The sequence below is a fragment of the Pseudophryne corroboree genome, chromosome 2, assembly GCF_028390025.1.
Source record: "Pseudophryne corroboree isolate aPseCor3 chromosome 2, aPseCor3.hap2, whole genome shotgun sequence".
Taxonomy (NCBI): Eukaryota; Metazoa; Chordata; class Amphibia; order Anura; family Myobatrachidae; genus Pseudophryne; species Pseudophryne corroboree.
Window position 1 is genome coordinate 669957777 of NC_086445.1, and position 21133 is coordinate 669978909.

Consider the following 21133-nt stretch of genomic DNA (forward strand, 5'->3'; position numbering starts at 1 on the left):
GTGGGGAATTCCACAAATAGACAAGATGGCCTTTCGTCTCAACAAGAAGCTCAAGCGGTATTGTTCCAGGTCGATGGACCCACAAGCAGTGGTGGTGGTCCCTCTGGTGACTCCATGGGTCTACCAGATGGTTTGTGTGTTTCCACCTGTTCCACTGATCCCAAGAATTCTCAAAAGAATAAAAAGGGAAAAGGTTCAAGCAATTCTCATTGCTCTGGACTGGCCAAGAAGGGCCTGCTATGCGGATCTACTGGAGATGCTCCTAGAGGACCCGTGGCCTCTGCCTCTTCGCGAGGATCTTCTACAACATGGGCCGTTCGTCTGTCAAGACTTAACACGGCTACGTTTGACGGCATGGAGGTTGAGCGTCAAATTCTAGATCGGAAAGGGATTCTGGACAGGGTTATTCCAACCTTGATTCAAGCCAGAAAAGGGGTAACGTCTAAACATTTCCACCGTATTTGGAAAAAATGTCTCTTGGTGTGAAAACAGGAAATTTCCTGCAGTGGAATTTCAACTGGGATGTTTTCTCCTTTTTCTACAGTCAGTTGTGGATGTGGGCCTACATTTGGGCTCCTTTAAAAGTCCAGATTTCGGCCTTATCCATTTTCTTACAGAAACCATTAGCTTCCCTCCCAGACGTTCTTGAAGGGTGTTCTGCACATCCAACCGCCCTTTGTGCCTCCCACGGCACATTGGGATCTCAACGTGGTGTTGCAGTTTCTACAATCGGAATGGTTTTAGCCTTTACAGGAGGTTGACGTAAAGTTTCTTACGTGGAAGACCGTTACACTGTTGGCCTTAGCTTCAGCAGGGCGTGTGTCGGAACTGGGGGCGTTGTCTCACAAAAGCCCCTATTTGATTTTTCATGAAGATAGAGCTGAACTCCTAAGGTGGTGTCTGCGTTTCATATCAACCAACCTATTGTGGTTCCGGTGCTTACTGACACCTCGGCTACCTCAAAGTCCTTGGATGTTGTGAGGGCTTTGAAGATCTATCTGGAGCAGACATCTCGTCACAGAAAATCTGACTCGCTGTTTGTTCTCTTTGATCCCAAGAAAATTGGGTGTCCTGCTTCAACGCAGTCTATTGCTCGCTGGATCAGGCTTACTATCCAGCATGCTTATTCTTCGGCAAGATTGCCGGTTCCTAAAATACAGGCCCACTCTAATAGGTCAGTGGGTTCTTCCTGGGCGGCTGCCCGGGGTGTCTCGGCTTTACAGCTCTGCTGAGCGGCTACTTGGTCAGGTTCGAACGCTTTTGATAAGTTCTACAAATTCGATACTTTGAGTAATCTGAAGGTCCTCAGAGGCCAATCAGTTCTGCAGGTGGTTCAGCACTTTCCCACCCAGTTTGGGAGCTTTGGTACATCTTCATGGTGATCAGACTCATTGGAGCTTGCTCATTGTAAGGGAGCTTGTATTTCAAAGTGTAGCTTGGATTTGTAAGTGTATGTGAGTTGGAAACAGCAGAAGGTGAGTTTTATAATACGCAATCAGGAACACACATATTTGAAATACCATTTAACTTCTGGTGAGGCTGCAAGGGGCTGACCTTGTGAGTGAGTGAGAGGGTCTCTTACTTGGAGTAGCAGAGGGGCTGTGATTGTGCGTGTGTGAGGGGCAATTTTTTATTTTTATTTTTTTTAAGCAGGAGCTGGAAGCCGAGTGAAAAGGAGTTGCAGTGAGCTGGAACAACTACAACTGCTAGGTGGAGTATCTGTGCCGTAGGAGAGGTCCCACTCAGATAAGTATTGATTACTTACTTATGGTGTATTGGTTAGTTGGTTTTTATTCTCTTTATTGTACTTTCGAAAGGTAATAGGGAGTTGAGTTCTCAAACAATGGGAGGGGCCGTGATTGAGAGTCTCACTCAGTGCGTGTCGTGCAAGATGTATGCGCACCTGGAGCAGCCGACCCAGGGCGAATACATATGCACGAGATGTGAGCGATCTAGAGCAGACCTTTGCGCTTCTGAGGGATATTTACAATCTCGAGCGAAGTTTAGATAGAACGGTGGAGGAGTTGCAGCAGGGGTCACTGGTAGATGAGTAAAATCAGGTAGGCAGTTGGGTCACTGTTAGAAGGAAGAAAAAGAGGGGGAGGCACGACATCTCGGATCTATCAAACCCAAACAAATTTGCCAGATTGGACGAAGATTCAGTGGATGATAGCGACGAGATGACGGAGCCGGAGGAGACTGCTCCCTCTAGCAACCGGAGGAGTGGTCCCTCTGGCTCAGATGGGATGAAAGCTAGAGAGGCGACCAGGCAGATGGTGGTGGTAGGGGACTCTATCATTAGGAAGGCAGATAGGGCAATCTGCTACCGGGACCGTGATCGCTTTACGGTCTGTTGTCTCCCGGGTGCTCAGGTACGGCACATCGCGGACCGGGTAGATAGATTGTTGGGAGGGTCTGGGAAAGACCCGGCGGTCTTGGTGCACGTTTGCACCAACGACAAAGTTAGTGGTAGGTGGGATGTCCTTAAGAAAGATTATAGGGACTTAGGCCAGAAACAAAAAAAAAAGGACATCTATGGTAATTTTCTCCTAAATATTACCAGTGCTACGCGCTAGCCCAGGGAGACAGAGGGAGATTAGGGAGGTACATGTGTGGCTCAGAGACTGGTGTAGGAAAGAGGGGTTTGTGTTCTTGGAACACTGGGCGGACTGCTCAGTCAGGCGCCATCTTTTTTCTCGTGACGGTTTGCACCTGAATGAGGAAGGGGCTGCGGTGCTGGGGGGTAGGATGGTTAGTAGTTTGGAGGAGCTTTTAAACTAGGAGCCTGGGGGGAGGGTTTAGCTAGAAACTATGGGTCATGCTGCGAGTATAGTAGGGATGGTGGTAGTGAGATTAATGGGGGTGGAGAAGGGGGGAGGGAAAGTGCAGCCGGTAAGGGTATTTACATGGGTTCTATTAAGGGTGTTAAGAAAGGTATTGCTAAAGCATTAAATAATAACAATTGTGTGTCATCATTACAGACTATAGAAAATGTTGTACGGGACTTAAGGGAAAATACTTATGTCAGGGCGGTGATTTTAGATGGGAACATTGGGTTGACCAAAGAGAAAAGTATGGTGGGCAATACTAAGTACGGTGGGGTTGGAGAGGGAGCGAGAAGGACAGTCTGTATCAGTAACTCTACGGATGCACTAGTTAACCAGGATGGGAAATCTTTAGGAAAACAAACAAATAAAGGAACCGATAAACTAAAATGTATGCTTGCAAACGCAAGAAGTCTAGCAGGTAAAATGGGGGAATTGGAATTGTTAGCATCAAAGGCTGAGTATGACATTATAGGTATTACGGAAACATGGTGGGACGACTCACACGACTGGGTTGCTAACTTGGAGGGGTGTTCTCTTTTTAGGAGGGACAGGGCTAACAAAAGAGGAGGTGTATGTCTTTATGTTAAACCATCACTTAAACCATACCTAAAGGAGGTTATCTATGAGGAGACTGGCGATAATGTGGAGTCACTATGGGTAGAAATCTCAAGTGGGGGAATTGATGCAAAAAAACTAGTCATAGGCACGTGCTACAAACAGCCGGATATTAGCATACATGAGGAAGAACAACTATTGCAGCAAATCAAAACGGCTGCGGGATTGGGGGACATCCTTGTCATTGGGGATTTTAATTACCCGGATATAAACTGGAGTAACGATTCATGTGCTAAAGCGAGGGGCAGCAGGTTCTTAAATATGTTTAGGGATCACTACTTGTCTCAATTAGTCTAGGACCCAACTAGGATTAAAACTACCCTGGATCTAGTAATTACTAATAATGTGGACATTATATCAAACACTAAAGTTGGGGAGACTTTGGGTAACAGTGATCACTATATGATCACATTCGACATCAGTTTCAGGAAACATAGCTACAGGGGTTCCACCAAAACCTTTAACTTTAGGAAGGCTAATTTCAGTATGCTTAGATGTGCACTTAACGACATAGTGGGGTGGGAGGTTCTGTTTAATAACTAGAACACTTCGGAAATGTGGGATGTTTTAAAAGGTTTGCTGGATAGCAATATTCATAACTTTATTCCCATGGGCAGTAAACGCAGGAGTATTAAACAAACCGATGTGGCTTAACAAGAAGTTTAAGGCAGAAATGGATAAAAAAAAACAGGCTTTCAAAGCATTTAAATCTAATGAAATGGAGGAGTCTTTCAAGTATTACAAGGAGTGTAATAAGAAAAGCAAAAAAGCAATAAGAGCAGCTAAAATGGAAAATTAAAAGCAAATCGCTATAGAGAGTAAAACCAATCCTAAAAAGTTTTTTAAATACATAAACGGTAAAAGGTTAAAAAAGGAGACTATAGGTCCATTAAAAGATGACTTAGGAGAATTGATGAATGATGACAAATTAAAAGCGGAAATACTGAACAAATTCTTTTCATCAGTATTCACCAATGAAGAACTGATGGGTGTAGAGGGTTCCGGTATGAATGGTCGACCATGTTATGGTCGACAGTCATTAGGTCGACAGTGACATGGTCGACATGGACACTTGGTCGACACGTGAAAAGGTCAACATGCGGTTTTTAACTTTTTTGGGTGTCGTTTTTTGCGTAAAGTGACTGGGATCCCCAATTAGTGGACCACGTCCCCTCGCATGGCTCGTTTCGCTCGCTATGCTTCGGACATGATGCCTTCGCTCCGCTACCGCTTCGCTCGGCATAGATTACCGTTCCAATCGTAGTCCACGTGGATCGTAAAGTATGGAAAAGTTCCCCAAACGTAAAAAAAGTAAAAAAACTCATGTCGACCTTTTCATGTGTCGACCATGTGTAAATGTCGACCAATAGTGGTCGACCTAATGACTGTCGACCATAACATGGTCGACCATCTGAACGGATTCCGGAGTGGAGCATAACAATTGTGACAGTAATGATTCATGGTTAGATACTTGTTTAAGCGAAGAAGTAGTCCGGGAGAGACTAAGCAAAATTAAGATTAAGAAATCACCTGGTCCTGATGGACTTCACCCGAGGGTTCTTATGGTGCTTGTTCACAACTAGCACGACCCCTATACTTGATTTTCAATAGTTAAATTAGATCAGGCATGGTACCGAAGGATTGGCGTATAGCTGAGGTAGTGCCATTATTTAAAAAGGGATCCAAAAATCTTCCGGGAAACTACAGACCAGTTAGTTTAACATCTGTAGTGGGGAAAATATTGGAAGGAATTCTAAGGGACGTCATACAGGAGTATCTAAAGTCCGCTAGGATTATTAGCAAGAACCAGCATGGGTTTGTGAGGGACATGTCATGTCAGACTAACTTAATTAGCTTCTACGAGGAAGTGAGCAATAATCTTGATCAAGGAAAAGCAGTGGATGTGGTCTTCCTAGATTTTGCAAAAGCCTTTGATACAGTTCCTCACAGGAGACTGATGATCAAATTAAAGGAGATTGGCCTAGGAAAAACTATTTGCACATGGATAAGCAGCTGGTTGGATAGCAGGGTACAGCGAGTAGTGGTCAACGGGAAATCCTCAACCTGGCCCCCAGTAGTCAGCGGAATACCACAAGGGTCCGTACTTGGACCACTACTGTTCAACATATATATCAATGATCTAGAAATAGGCCTGGAAAGCACAGTGTCAATCTTTGCAGATGATACTAAACTGTGTAAGGTAATTAATTCAGAATTGGACGTGGAGTCCTTGCAGAATAATCTATCTAAACTTGAACTCTGGGCATCTAAATGGAAAATGAGGTTCAATAAAGACAAATGCAAGGTTATGCATTTTGGGACTAAAAACAAACTTGCATCCTACATATTAAATGGGGAACGCCTAGGGGAAACAGAGTTGGAAAAAGATTTGGGGGTATTCATTGATAATAGGCATAATAACCGTACACATTGTCAAAACGCAGTAAAGAAGGCAAGTAAGGTGCTAGCGTGCATAAAAAGGGGAATTGAGACAAGGGACTCTGATGTAATCATGCCTCTGTATAAGGCATTGGTACGTCCGCACCTGGAATATTGTGTTCAGTTTTGGGCACCATTGTATAAAAAACACATCAGTGAACTCGAAAGTGTTTAAAGGCGAGCTACTAAATTGATTAAAGGCCTAGAAGGACTGGACTATAAGGAAAGACTTACTAGGCCGAATATGTATACACTAGAAAAGAGGCGCCTAAGAGGAGATATTATTAATATCTTCAAATATGTAAAGGGACATCACAAAGAGTTAGAGGAATTATTTATTAAAAGAACACAGTTTAGGACACGTGGGCACTCGCTGCGACTGGAGGAGAGAAAGTTCCGAACGCAACGGAGGAAAGGGTTCTTCACTGTTAGGGCAATCAGGATGTGGAATTCCCTGCCAGGGAAGGTGGTAATGGCGTACTCTGTAATTGGATTTAAAAAGGAATGGATAAATTTCTGAATGAAAATGCTATCCAAGGTTATAATACAGGTTGAGTATCCCTTATCCAAAATGCTTGGGACCGGAGGTATTTTGGATATCGGATTTTTCCGTATTTTGGAATAATTGCGTACCATAATGAGATATCATGGTGATGGGACCTAAATCTAAGCACAGAATGCATTTATGTTACATATACACCTTATACACACAGCCGGAAGGTAATTTTAGCCATTATTTTTTATAACTTTGTGCATTAAACAAAGTGTGTCTACATTCACACAATTCATTTATGTTTCATATACACCTTATACACACAGCCTGAAGGTCATTTAATACAATATTTTTAATAACCTTGTGTATTAAACAAAGTTTGTGTACATTGAGCCATCAAAAAACAAAGGTTTCACTATCTCACTCTCACTCAAAAAAGTCCGTATTTCGGAATATTCCGTATTTCGGAATATTTGGATATGGGATACTCAACCTGTACTTAAAATATCAACGTGGTTAATCCGGGGGTAACATGAGTTATAGTAGCTAACTAGTCATAAAACATTATTTAGCAAGTATGTAGAATCATCACAACTTAAAACAGGTTGAACACGATGGGCAATTTGCCTCTATTCAACCTCAAATACTGTTACTATGTTACTAATGTGGACCCCAGTATCCTCTAGGACGTAAGAGAAAATAGGATTTTAATTACCTACCAGTAAATCCTTTTCTCGTAGTCCATAGAGGATACTGGGCGCCCGCCCAGTGCTTCGTGTTTCCTGCACTGTTACTTTAAGTATTGTTGTTGGTTCAGCTGTTGCTGTTCCTGTTCAAGTTTGGTTAGCTTGGCTTTCCTTTTGTTTGGTGTGTGCTGGTTCGAATCTCACCACTGTTTTATTAAATCCTTCCTTCAATGTATATCCGCCTCCTCAGGCACAGTTTCTAGACTGAGTCTGGTAGGAGGGGCATAGAGGGGGGAGCCAGTGCACACTATTGATTTCTTAAAATGCCCATGGTACTAATGTGGACCCCAGTATCCTCTGCGGACTACGAGAAAAGGATTTACTGGTAGGTAATTAAAATCCTATTATTTCCTACCAAACAAGTTTGTGGCTTAAAACTGTTTTCGGCATACATCATAATTTGGACTTTTTGTATCTAATGGTCAACTGGTAATTCAGCTACATTACCATGCTGTTTACTATGTGAAAGTATATAATTCTCTCTTGTATACAGGTAATAAGAGCAAAACTGATGATACAGACTCTGAAGATGAAGAGTGGCCATCACTGGAGAAGGCTGCTGCCATGGCTGCAGGTGCCTATAGTGAGGAAGTGGAGGTGAATCCTGAGGATGAGAGAGCCATTTCAATGTTCATGAATAAAAACCCACCACTGAGGTGAGACTGTTTTAGGTACTGGAGTTTAGAGTCCTACATAATTCCAACATCATGGACAGTGGAGTGGGAATCTTATTTGTGTTATCCCTAATGTCCATGTTGGATAGAGGCAATACAGCATTTTTCTACATTGAGGGTGTGTCCTGTCAAAGTGGCTCATAATTTTGTTGCAGCTCCACAATTTGGTAATGAAGATGTTGAAATGAACACTGTTCCTCCATGTTGCTATAGCACTGGGGAGGATCATATGCAGGAGGTTACTATGGGCCTGATTCAGAGAATGGTGCATTATGCACAGCAGCTGCGTCTTTGGATGCAGCTGCTGTGTGTAAATATGCAAATGCTACAGGAGGCATCTTGTGTAAATACACCCCTGCAGGATTCTGTGATCCACTGCTGGGTCTGAGAACGCAGCACCATATCACTCCGCAAAAACAAACATCTGCAGCATCTCAATCTGCAAGCAACAGTGCATACTACTCTGAATCTGGCCCTAGATACCACACAGGGAAGGAGTTTGGATGCATTTTCTTTCATTTGGACACAGATCGAGCTGAAAAAGTTGTAAATATCCAATTTCTGCAGCGGGATACACTGGTATTACACAGGGAATAACATCGGGGTGTAGAGTAGGATCTTGATCCGAGGCACCAACAGGCTAAAAGCTTTGACTGTTCCCAAGATGCTCAGCGCCTCCTCCTCTATAACCCCGCCTCCGTGCATAGGAGCTCAGTTTGTAAGTTGGTGCCTGCAGTGCAGGCAGCTAACAGGCAGGGCTGCTCCAGCAGCCCTAAGAAGAGCTGTTTTAACCACTTAACTGGCATGGTCAGATTTCATGCAACTGCGCCGTCCCACCCTGTCCCCCCATTTTTGACGAGGAGATCCGTTCTGCAGATGTGCATAATATAATGTTTAAATATTTAAAAAAATACTTTTTCAACTTTATTAAATAAAATAAATTTCTCATACGTCCTAGAGGATGCTGGGGATGCTTCAAGAACAATGGGGTATAGACGGGATCCGCAGGAGACATGGGCACTTAAAGACTTTAAAAGCGGTTTGAACTGGCTCCTCCCTCTATCCCCCTCCTCCTCCAGTTAGATTCTGTGCCCAGGGAGACTGGTCAAACACAGGGGAGCTCTACTGAGTTTCTCTAGAAAAAGACTTATGTTAGGTTTTTTATGTTTAGGGCGCTCTGCTGGCAACAGGCTCCCTGCTTCGTGGGACTGAGGGGAGAGAAGCAGACCTACTTCTGTGAGTTCAAAGGCTCTGCTTGTTAGGCTACTGGACACCATTAGCTCCAGTGGGTCCGATCACTTGGTACGCCTAGCTGCTCTTTCCCGGAGCCGCGCCGTGAGTAAAAGAAGAATCGAAGACTTCAGTGACGGCAGAAGACTTCAGGTCTTGAGGTACCGCGCAGCAATGCTCCCACACACACAGCGGCACCAACTGGGTGCAGGGCGCAGGGGGGGCGCCCTGGGCAGCATGTAGACCTGAAATAAACTGGTAAAAGTTATATGAAAAGTGCCTGGGCACTTAATATAGACCCCCGCCAGTATAAATATGCTAAAATGAGCGGGACTGAAGCGCCCCAGTGAGGGGGCGTGGCTTAGCCCTCACAGCTCTAACCGGCGCCATTTTCTCTTCACAGAAGCTGCAGAGAGCTGGCCCTGACCTCCATACTGCTGTACAAGTAACGGTGCAAAACAGTACATTTGGTGCTATTATCTTTATTATAAAAGTGCTAACAGGTCTGAGGCATTGTATATAAAGTTTCAGTACCGGGATAGGCGCTGGGTTGTGAGATGGCAAACTCCCTCTGTGTCTTTCTAACAGGCTTTGCTGTTGGTCTGTCCCCTATAGCCCCAGTGTGATTGCAGGTGTCGGTACGTGTGTGTCGACATGTCTGAGGCTGAGTGCTCTTCCCAGGAGGAGGCTGGAGTGGGGACAGAAAAGACTGTGGGAGTGACCGTGTCGGCACCGCCAACGGCTGATTGGGTAAATATGTTGAGTGTTTTGAATGCAAATGTGGCTCGGTTGACTAAGAGATTAGATAAATCTGAGTCTAAGAACCAGACATGGAGAAAATCCATGGAGGATGCATTGTCACAAGCTCAGACCCCTTCGGGGTCACAGAAACGTGCATTTACCCAGATAGCAGATACAGATACCGACACAGATTCTGATTCCAGTGTCGACTACAGTGATGCCAGATTAAATCCTAAACTGGCTAAGGGCATTCAGTACATGATTGTGGCGATAAAAGAAGTATTGCATATCACAGAGAACCCTGCTTTTCCTGATACAAGGGTCTGTATGTTTAAAGGAAAGAATCCTGAGGTAACGTTTCCTCCCTCTCATGAACTGAACGATCTTTTTGAAAAGGCTTGGGAAAATCCTGACAAGGAGGTACAGGTTCCCAAAAGAATTCCAGTGGCATATCCGTTTCCCTCTAGGGACAGGGAAAAGTGGGAGTCAACACCCACGGTGGACAAAGCTCTATCGCGTCTGTCCAAAAAGGTGGCGCTTCCGTCTCCTGACACGGCAGCCCTAAAGGATCCTGCGGATCGTAAGCAGGAAAATACACTAAATCCATTTATGTCACTACGGGTTCGCTACTCAGACCTGCCGTTGCTTCGGCATGGGTGAGTAGCGCTATTGAAAAGTGGGCAGATAACTTGTCATCTGAGATAGATACCCTGGACAGGGATAGCGTGGTTTTGACTCTGGGTCATATCAGGGACGCTGCAGCATATTTAAAAAAAGCTGCGAGGGGTATTGGCCTTTTTGGATCAAGGGCCAATGCCATGGCAGTCTAGGCTAGAAGGGCATTGTGGATTCATCAATGGAATGTTGATGCTGACTCTAAGAAGACTATGGAGTCTCTACCGTTTAACGGTAGCGTCTTGTTTGGTGACGGCCTCACTGACCTGGTATCTACGGCTACCGCGGGTAAGTCATCATTTTTACCTTATGTTCCTGCACAACAAAAAAAACGACCCACTATCAGATGCAGTCCTTTCGGCCCAATAAATACAAAAAAGGACGTGGATCCTCCTTCCTTGCTGCGAGAGGAAGAGGAAAGGGAAAAAGGTCACAGGCTGTGGCAAGTTCCCAAGAGCAGAAGTCCTCTCCGGCTTCTACCAAATCCACCGCATGACGCTGGGGCTCCTCTGCGGGAGTCCGCACCGGTGGGGGCACGTCTCAAACTCTTCAGTCAGGTCTGGGTGCGCTCGGACCTGGATCCTTGGATAGTAGAAATAGTAACCCAAGGGTACAAATTAGAGTTTCAAGACGTGCCCCCTCACCGATTTTTCAAATCGGCCATGCCATCTTCTCTTCCAGAAAGATAGGTAGTATGCGCTGCAATACTAAAGCTGTGTCAAAATCAAGTCATTGTCACAGTACCCCCGTCACAACAGGGGGAGTGTTTTTATTCGAGTCTGTTCGTGGTCCGAAGCCAGATGGCTCGATCAGACCGATTTTGAACCTAAAATCCCTCAGTTTCTTTCTAAAGAAATTCAAATTCAAGATGGAATCTCTCCGAGCAGTGATCTCCAGTCTGGAGGAGGGGGATTTTATGGTGTCGGTCGACATAAACGATGCCTACTTAGACGTTCCCATATATCCTCCACATCAGGCATACCTGAGGTTTGCTGTTCAGGATTGTCATTACCAATTTCAGACGTTGCCGTTTGGTCTGTCCGCGGCTCCGAGGATTTTCACCAAGGTTATGGCGGAAATGATGGTTCTCCCGCACAAGCAGGGAATCACAATTATCCCGTACTTGGACGATCTCCTCATAAAGGCGAGATCCAAGGAGCATTGCTGAAAAACGTTGCGCTCTCACTGACTATTCTGCAACAACATGGTTGGCTCGTAAACTTGCCAAAATCACAGTTGGTTCCGACGACATGGCTGTCGTTCCTGGGTATGATTCTGGATACAGAATTACAGAGAGTTTCTCTGACGTCCTAAGTGGATGCTGGGACTCCGTAAGGACCATGGGGAATAGCGGCTCCGCAGGAGACTGGGCACAACTATAAAGAAAGCTTTAGACTACTTGTGTGCACTGGCTCCTCCCACTATGACCCTCCTCCAGACTTCAGTTAGAATCTTGTGCCCGGCTGAGCTGGATGCACACTAGGGGCTCTCTTAATCTCCTAGAAATAAAGTATATTTAGGTTTTTTATTTTACAGTGAGATCTGCTGGCAACAGACTCACTGCAGCGAGGGACTAAGGGGAGAAGAAGCGAACCTACCTAACTGGTGGTAGTTTGGGCTTCTTAGGCTACTGGACACCATTAGCTCCAGAGGGATCGTCTGCAGGACCCGACCTTGGTGTTCGTTCCCGGACCGCGCCGCCGGCCCCCTTACAGAGCCAGAAGCAAGAAGTGTTCCGGAAAATCGTCGGCAGAAGACTTAAGTCTTCAACAAGGTAGCGCACAGCACTGCAGCTGTGCGCCATTGCTCCTCATGCACACCTCACACTCCGGTCACTGATGGGTGCAGGGCGCTGGGGGGGGGGGGGCGCCCTGATGGCAATATAAGACACCTTGGCTGGCAAATCTACACCATATATAGTCCTAGAGGCTATATAGGTGTAAAAATACCCCTGCCAGAATCCCAGAAAAAGCGGGAGAAGTCCGCCGGAAAAGGGGCGGGGCCGTCTCCCTCAGCACACTGGCGCCATTTTTCCCTCACAGCTCCGCTGGAAGGAAGCTCCCTGGCTCTCCCCTGCAGTCTACAAGCTACAGAAGGGTAAAAAAGAGAGGGGGGGCACTAAATTTAGGCGCAGTGTGTGTATGTATATATGTATATATATATATATATATGTATATATATATGATGAAAGAACGAGGCGGCACTCTGGAGACTTTGGTGAAGCGGTGAACTTTGTCAGGTGAGACTTTATCAACGTTTCGGGGTGCAAGCCCCCGTCATCAGGACACACAGTGTGTCCTGATGACGGGGGCTTGCACCCCGAAACGTTGATAAAGTCTCACCTGACAAAGTTCACCGCTTCACCAAAGTCTCCAGAGTGCCGCCTCGTTCTTTCATCCTATATACAAACCATCGGGTCTGCTTGGGAGGGCACCGGAGCGTGAGCCTTGCTCTATTAGCCCACGGGAGAGTGCCAGACATATTTCTTCTAATATATATATATATATATATATATATATATATATATATATATATATATATATATATATATATAAATAAAAAGCAGCTACAAGGGAAAACACTCATTTATAGTGGGATCCCTGTGTTATATAGCGCTCTGGTGTGTGCTGGCATACTCTCTCTCTGTCTCCCCAAAGGGCTTTGTGGGGTCCTGTCCTCTGTCAGAGCATTCCCTGTGTGTATGCGGTGTGTCGGTACGGCTGTGTCGACATGTTTGATGAGGAGGCTTTTGTGGAGGCGGAGCAGATGCCTATAAATGTGATGTCACCCCCTGCGGGGTCGACACCTGAGTGGATGGTGCTGTGGAAGGAATTACGCGACAGTTTCGACTCCTTGCATAAAAGATTTGACGACATACCAAATGTGGGACAGCCGGCTTCTCAGCCTGTGCCTGCCCAGGCGTCTCAAAAGCCATCAGGGGCTCTAAAACGCCCGCTACCTCAGATGGCAGACACAGATGTCGACACGAATACTGACTCCAGTGTCGACGACGATGAGACTAATGTAACTTCCAGTAGGGCCACACGTTATATGATTGAGGCAATGAAAAATGTGTTGCACATTTCTGATGTTACCCCCGGTACCACAAAAAAGGGTATTATGTTTGGAGAGAAAAAACTACCAGTAGCTTTTCCTCCATCTGAGGAGTTAAATGAAGTGTGTGAAGAAGCGTGGGCTTCCCCTGATAAGAAACTGGTAATTTCTAAGAGGTTACTAATGGCGTACCCTTTCCCGCCAGAGGATAGGGCACGTTGGGAAACATCCCCTAGGGTGGATAAAGCGCTCACACGCTTGTCAAAGAAGGTGGCACTACCGTCTCCGGATACGGCCGCCCTGAAGGAATCTGCTGATAGAAAGCAGGAGGCTATCCTGAAGTCTATATATAAACACACAGGTGTTATACTGAGACCAGCTATTGCTTCAGCATGGATGTGCAGTGCTGCAGCTGCGTGGTCAGATTCCCTGTCAGAAAATATTGATACCCTAGACAGGGACACTATATTGCTAACCGTAGAGCATGTTAAAGACGCACTTTTATACATGAGGGATGCACAGAGGGATATTTGCCGGCTGGCATCTAAAATTAGTGCAATGTCCATTTCTGCCAGAAGAGGGTTATGGACTCGGCAGTGGACAGGAGATGCAGATTCCAAAAGGCACATGGAAGTTCTGCCTTATAAGGGTAAGGAGTTGTTCGGGGATGGTCTCTCGGACCTCGTTTCCACAGCAACAGCTGGGAAGTCTACATTTTTACCCCATGTTACCTCACAGCCAAAGAAAGCACCGTATTATCAGGTACAGTCCTTTCGGCCCAATAGGGGCAAGCGGGTTAAGGGCGCGTCCTTTCTGCCCAGAGGCAGAAGTAGAGGAAAAAAGCTGCAGCATACAGCCAGTTCCCAGGAACAAAAGTCCTCCCCCGCTTCCTCTAAGTCTACAGCATGACGCTGGGGCTCCACAGGCGGAGCCAGGTACGGTGGGGGCCCGTCTCAAATATTTCAGCAATCAGTGGGCTCGCTCACGGGTGGATCCCTGGATATTTCATTTAGTATCTCAGGGGTACAAGCTGGAATTCGAGACGTCTCCCCCCGCCGTTTCCTCAAATCTGCCTTACCAACCACTCCCTCAGGCAGGGAGGCAGTTTTACAGGCAATTCACAAGCTGTATTCACAACAGGTGATCGTAAAGGTGCCCCTACTTCAACAAGGACGGGGTTACTATTCCACAATGTTTGTGGTACCGAAACCGGACGGTTCGGTGAGACCCATTTTAAATTTGAAATCCTTGAACACATATATAAAAAAATTCAAGTTCAAGATGGAATCGCTCAGGGCGGTTATTGCAAGCCTGGACGAGGGGGATTACATGGTATCACTGGACATCAAGGATGCTTACCTGCATGTCCCCATTTACCATCCTCACCAGGAGTACCTCAGATTTGTGGTACAGGATTGTCATTACCAATTCCAGGCTTGCCGTTCGGTCTATCCACGGCTCCGAGGGTCTTTACCAAGGTAATGGCCGAAATGATGATACTCCTTCGAAAGAAGGGAGTTTTAATTATCCCGTACTTGGACGATCTCCTGATAAAGGCGAGGTCCAGGGAGCAGTTGTTGGTCGGGGTAGCACTATCTCGGGAGGTGCTACAACAGCACGGCTGGATTCTAAATATTCCAAAGTCACAGCTGGTCCCTACGACGCGTCTACTGTTCCTGGGAATGGTTCTGGACACAGAACAGAAAAAAGTGTTTCTCCAGGAGGAGAAGGTCAAGGAGCTGTCATCTCTAGTCAGAGGCCTCCTAAAACCAAAACAGGTGTCGGTGCATCACTGCACGCGGACCCTGGGAAAGATGGTAGCTTCCTACGAAGCAATTCTATTCGGCAGGTTCCATGCAAGAACTTTTCAGTGGGACCTGTTGGACAAGTGGTCCGGATCGCATCTTCAGATGCATCGGCTGATAACCCTGTCTCCAAGGACAAGGGTGTCTCTGCTGTGGTGGCTGCAGAGTGCTCATCTTCAAGAGGGCCGCAGATTCTGTATACAGGACTGGGTCCTGGTGACCACGGATGCCAGCCTTCGAGGCTGGGGGGCAGTCACACAGGGAAGAAACTTCCAAGGACTATGGTCAAGTCAGGAGACTTCCCTACACATAAATATTCTGGAACTAAGGGCCATTTACAATGCCCTAAGTCAGGCAAAACCCCTGCTTCAAAACCAGCCGGTACTGATCCAGTCAGACAACATCACGGCGGTCGCCCATGTAAACCGACAGGGCGGCACGAGAAGCAGGACGGCGATGGCAGAAGCCACAAGGATTCTCCGATGGGCGGAAAATCACGTGTTAGCACTGTCAGCAGTGTTCATTCCGGGAGTGGACAACTGGGAAGCAGACTTCCTCAGCAGGCACGACCTCCACCCGGGAGAGTGGGGACTTCATCCAGAAGTCTTCCAAATGATTGTAAACCGTTGGGAAAGGCCACAGGTGGACATGATGGCGTCCCGCCTCAACAAAAAACTAGAAAAGTATTGCGCCAGGTCAAGAGACCCGCAGGCGATAGCTGTGGACGCTCTAGTGACACCGTGGGTGTACCGGTCTGTTTGTGTTCCCTCCTCTTCCTCTCATACCAAAGGTACTGAGGATAATAAGGAGAAGAGGAGTAAGAACTATACTCATTGTTCCGGATTGGCCAAGAAGAGCTTGGTACCCGGAACTTCAAGAAATGATGTCAGAGGACCCATGGCCTCTGCCGCTCAGACGGCACCTGCTGCAGCAGGGGCCCTGTCTGTTCCAAGACTTACCGCGGCTGCGTTTGACGGCATGGCGGTTGAACACCGGATCCTGAAGGAAAAGGGCATTCCGGAGGAAGTCATTCCTACGCTGATAAAAGCTAGGAAAGAAGTTACCGTAAACCATTATCACCGCATATGGCGTAAATATGTTGCGTGGTGTGAGGCCAGGAAGGCCCCAACGGAAGAATTTCAGCTGGGCCGTTTCCTGCACTTTCTACAGTCAGGGGTGACTATGGGCCTAAAATTGGGTTCCATTAAGGTCCAGATTTCGGCTCTATCGATTTTCTTCCAGAGAACTGGCTTCACTGCCTGAAGTTCAGACTTTGGTTAAGGGAGTGCTGCATATTCAGCCCCCTTTTTGTGCCTCCAGTGGCACCTTGGGATCTCAACGTGGTGTTGGATTTCCTAAAGTCACATTGGTTTGAGCCACTTAAAACCGTGGAATTGAAATATCTCACGTGGAAAGTGGTCATGTTGTTGGCCTTGGCTTCGGCCAGGCGTGTATCAGAATTGGCGGCTTTGTCATGTAAAAGCCCTTATCTGATTTTCCATATGGATAGGGCAGAATTGAGGACTTGTCCCCAATTTCTCCCTAAGGTGGTATCAGCCTTTCATCTGAACCAACCTATCGTGGTGCCTGCGGCTACAAAAGACTTGGAGGCTTCCAAGTCGTTGGATGTAGTCAGGGCCCTGAAAGTCTATGTTTCCAGGACAGCTGGAGTCAGAAAGACTGACTCGCTATTTATCCTGTATGCGCCCAACAAGTTGGGTGCGCCTGCTTCAAAGCAGACCATTGCTCGCTGGATCTGTAGTACGATTCAGCTTGCACATTCTGCGGCTGGACTGCCGCATCCTAAATCAGTGAAAGCCCATTCCACGAGGAAGGTGGGCTCTTCTTGGGCGGCTGCCCGAGGGGTCTCTGCTCTTCAACTTTGCCGAGCAGCTACTTGGTCGGGGTCAAACACGTTTGCTAAATTCTATAAGTTTGACACCCTGGCTGAGGAGGACCTAGAGTTTGCCCATTCGGTGCTGCAGAGTCATCCGCACTCTCCCGCCCGTTTGGGAGCTTTGGTATAATCCCCATGGTCCTTACGGAGTCCCAGCATCCACTTAGGACGTCAGAGAAAATAAGAATTTACTCACCCATAATTCTATTTCTCGTAGTCCATAGTGGATGCTGGGCGCCCATCCCAAGTGCGGATTGTCTGCTATACTTGTATATAGTTATTGTTTAACTAAAGGGTTATTGTTGAGCCATCTGTTGAGAGGCTCAGTTGTTATCATACTGTTAACTGGGTATTTGTATCACGAGTTATACGGTGTGATTGGTGTGGCTGGTATGAGTCTTACCCGGGATTCAAAATCCTTCCTTATTGTGTCAGCTCTTCCGGGCACAGTATCCTAACTGAAGTCTGGAGGAGGGTCATAGTGGGAGGAGCCAGTGCACACCAGTAGTCTAAAGCTTTCTTTATAGTTGTGCCCAGTCTCCTGCGGAGCCGCTATTCCCCATGGTCCTTACGGAGTCCCAGCATCCACTACGGACTACGAGAAATAGAATTACCGGTGAGTAAATTCTTATTTTTTCTTCCAGTGGAAAAGGCTCTGGACATGCAGAACATGGTAAAACAGATTCTGAAACCGGCAAGAGTGTCGATTCATCAATGCACTCGGTTGCTGGGGAAGATGGTGGCGGCCTACGAGGCCATTCCGTATGGCAGGTTCCATGCCAGGGTGTTTCAGTGGGACCTGTTGGACAAGTGGTCCGGGTCTCACCTGGACATGCACCGGAAAATAATCCAATCTTCCAGGATCTCCCTTCTGGGATGGCTGCACAGTTCTCACCTTCTGGAGGGACGCAGGTTCGGGATTCAGGATTGGATCCTGGTGACCACAGATGCAAGTCTCCGAGGCTGGGGAGCAGTCACACAGGGGAGAAACTTTCAGGGAAAATGGTCAAGCCAGGAATCTTGTCTGCGCACAAACATTCTGGTTATAAGGGCCATTTACAACGGCATTCTGCAAGCGGAACATCATCTTCGCGGTCTGCCCGTCTTGATTCAGTCAGACAACATAACAGCAGTGGCGTACATAAACCGGCAGGGCAGAACAAAGAGCAGAGCGGCGATGGCCGAGGCCACGAAAGTTCTTCGCTGGGCGGAGAGACATGCAAGCGCTCTGTCAGCAGTCTTCATTCCAGGAGTGGACAACTGGGAAGCAGACTTCCTCAGCAGACATGATCTCCATCCAGGAGAGTGGGGTCTTCATCAAGAGGTCTTTGCAGAAGGGACAAGTCGCTACATGATGGTGTCCCGCCTCAACAAGAATCTTCAGAGATATTGTTTCAGGTCGAGGGACCCTCAAGCAATAGCGGTGGACGCCCTAGTGACACCGTGGGTGTTTCCGTCGGTCTATGTGTACCCTCCACTTCCACTCATTCCAAAGGTGATAAAGATTATAAGAAGAACAAGGGTTCAGGCGATACTCATTGTTCCGGATTGGCCAAAAAGGGCCTGGTATCCAGATCTTCAGGAGTTGCTCATAGAAGATCCCTGGCCTCTTCCTCTATGGGAGGACCTGTTACAACAAGGACCGTGCGTGTATCAAGACTTACCGCGGCTGCGTTTGACGGCATGACGGTTGAACGCCAAGTCTTAGCCTGAAAGGGTATTCCCAGTGAAGTCATTCCCACACTTCTTCAGGCTAGAAAAGAAGTAACGGCAAAGCATTACCACCGCATTTGGAGAAAATGTGTCTTGGTGTGAATCCAAGAAGGCTCCTACGGAGGATTTTCAGCTGGGGCGTTTGCTCCATTTTTTGCAAGCAGGTGTGGATGCGGGCCTAAAGTTAGGCTCCATTAAAGTACAAATTTCGGCCTTATCAATCTTCTTTCAGAAAGAATTGGCCTCCCTTCCAGAAGTTCAGACCTTCGTGAAAGGCGTGCTGCACATCCAACCTCCATTTGTGCCCCCTGTGGCACCGTGGCAGTTCCTGCAATCTCATTGGTTTGAACCTTTGCGTGAGGTGGAGTTAAAATTCCTTACTTGGAAAGTAGTCATGTTGTTGGCCTTGGCATCCGCAAGGTGGGTATCTGAGTTGGCGGCTTTGTCTCACAAAAGCCCCTATTAATCTTCCATGCTGATAGAGCGGAGTTGAGAACTCGTCAGCAATTTCTGCCAAAAGTGGTTTCATCATTTCACGTAAACCAGCCTATTGTGGTGCCAGTGGCTACTGACGCCTTGGCGGAATCGAAATCTCTCGATGTGGTTAGAGCTTTGAAAATCTATGTCGCCAGAACGGCGCAGATTAGGAAAACAGAGGCTCTGTTTGTCCTCTGGGCTCCTGCTTCCAAGCAGACTATTGTGCGCTGGATCTGTAATACGATTCAGCAGGCTCATTCTACGGCAGGATTGCCGTTACCGAAATCTGTGAAAGCCCATTCTACCAGAAAGGTGGGCTCTTCCTGGGCGGTTGCCAGGGGGTCTCGGCATTACAGCTTTACCGAGCTGCTACTTGGTCGGGTTCAAACACCTTTGCAAAGTTTTACAAGTTTGATACCCTGGCTGAGTAAGACCTCTTGTTTGGTCAATCGGTGCTGCAGAGTCATCGGCACTCTCCCGCGCATTCTAAAGCTTTGGTATAAACCCCATGGTTCTTGAAGCATCCCCAGCATCCTGTAGGATGTATGAGAAAATAGGATTTTAATACCTACCGGTAAATCCTTTTCTCTTAGTCCGTAGAGGATGCTGGGCGCCCGTCCCAGTGCGGGCTGTATCTGCAGTTTGGTTATGGTTACACTCGTGTTGAGTTAAGTTCAGTCAGTCTGTGGCTGATGTTGGTCATGCCGTTGCATGCGTTGTTGAATGCCATGTTGTACGGCGTGTTTGAGGTGTGAGCTGGTATGTATCTCACCTTAGTTTAAAAATTACATAAATCCTTTTCCTCGAAATGTCCGTCTCCCTGGGCACAGTTCCTGTAACTGGAGTCTGGAGGAGGGGCATAGAGGGAGGAGCCAGTTCACACCGCTTTTAAAGTCTTAAAGTGCCCATGTCTCCTGCGGATCCCATCTATACCCCTTGGTTCTTGAAGCATCCACAGCATCCTCTACGGACTAAGAGAAAAGGATTTACCGGTAGGTATTAACATTGTTTTTTTAAAATAGGATTTTAACGCTTTTGAAGGGAAAAATTGTCAGTTAAGTGGTTAAAGAAGATAGAAGACTTCAAGGGCTGCAGCAGAGGCACTCTAGTGCTAGATATCATTCTGATATCTCCTGCTGCAGCTCCATCACCTCCCTCAGCGGCGCTGTATACTCCCGCGTCCCTGGTTGCCGGATACTTACAGCGGAGGCTCCGGTTCTTCAGCCAGGGCACACACACTAACCGAAGTTCTGCGGGATCGCGTGGCCGCACTCAGGGAGGAGGTAAAAGGGTCCCCCCAGGCGGGACCCGCTGGAAATCGCGATCCGGCGCGTCTATTAGGAGACGGGCTGCACGCGCTGGCGTTGACACTGTGGCCGTACAATGACCCCACTAGACCACCAGGGCAAGGGCACAGGTCGGATGAGGCTATAAATCTATTTTATTAAGGACCGCAGCACCCGTTGGTGAAGTCCAGCAAGGGGATAAGGCTCTGGCCTGTAGCCCCTCCCTCAGCCACTGGGCGCCATTTAGAGTAAATGTTCCCGCCATGGAGCTGCATCTCTGTCTCCCTCACTCCATGTCAGCGTTTGGGCGCCATTACACACAGTTGCGCTGATTCTGGGACTGCTGGGTGATGCCTCCTCTGTAAAGCCACCTGCATCATCAGTGCTGTGCATTTACAGAACACTAAAGTATTCTACATGTCGTTGAGACAGTGTTAGTTAAGAACAAGTGCATACTTCA

General features: G+C 47.1%; 1 protein-coding gene across 1 annotated transcript in view; it reads left to right on the forward strand.

The window, feature by feature from the left end:
• Window positions 1–21133, forward strand: part of BYSL (bystin like) — a 110014-nt gene that overhangs the window by 5430 nt on the left and 83451 nt on the right. Inside the window, exon 2 of the mRNA XM_063955081.1 lies at window positions 7615–7777. Within this exon, the coding sequence (XP_063811151.1) occupies window positions 7615–7777 (163 nt within the window). The remainder of the gene's footprint in view (window positions 1–7614; window positions 7778–21133) is intronic.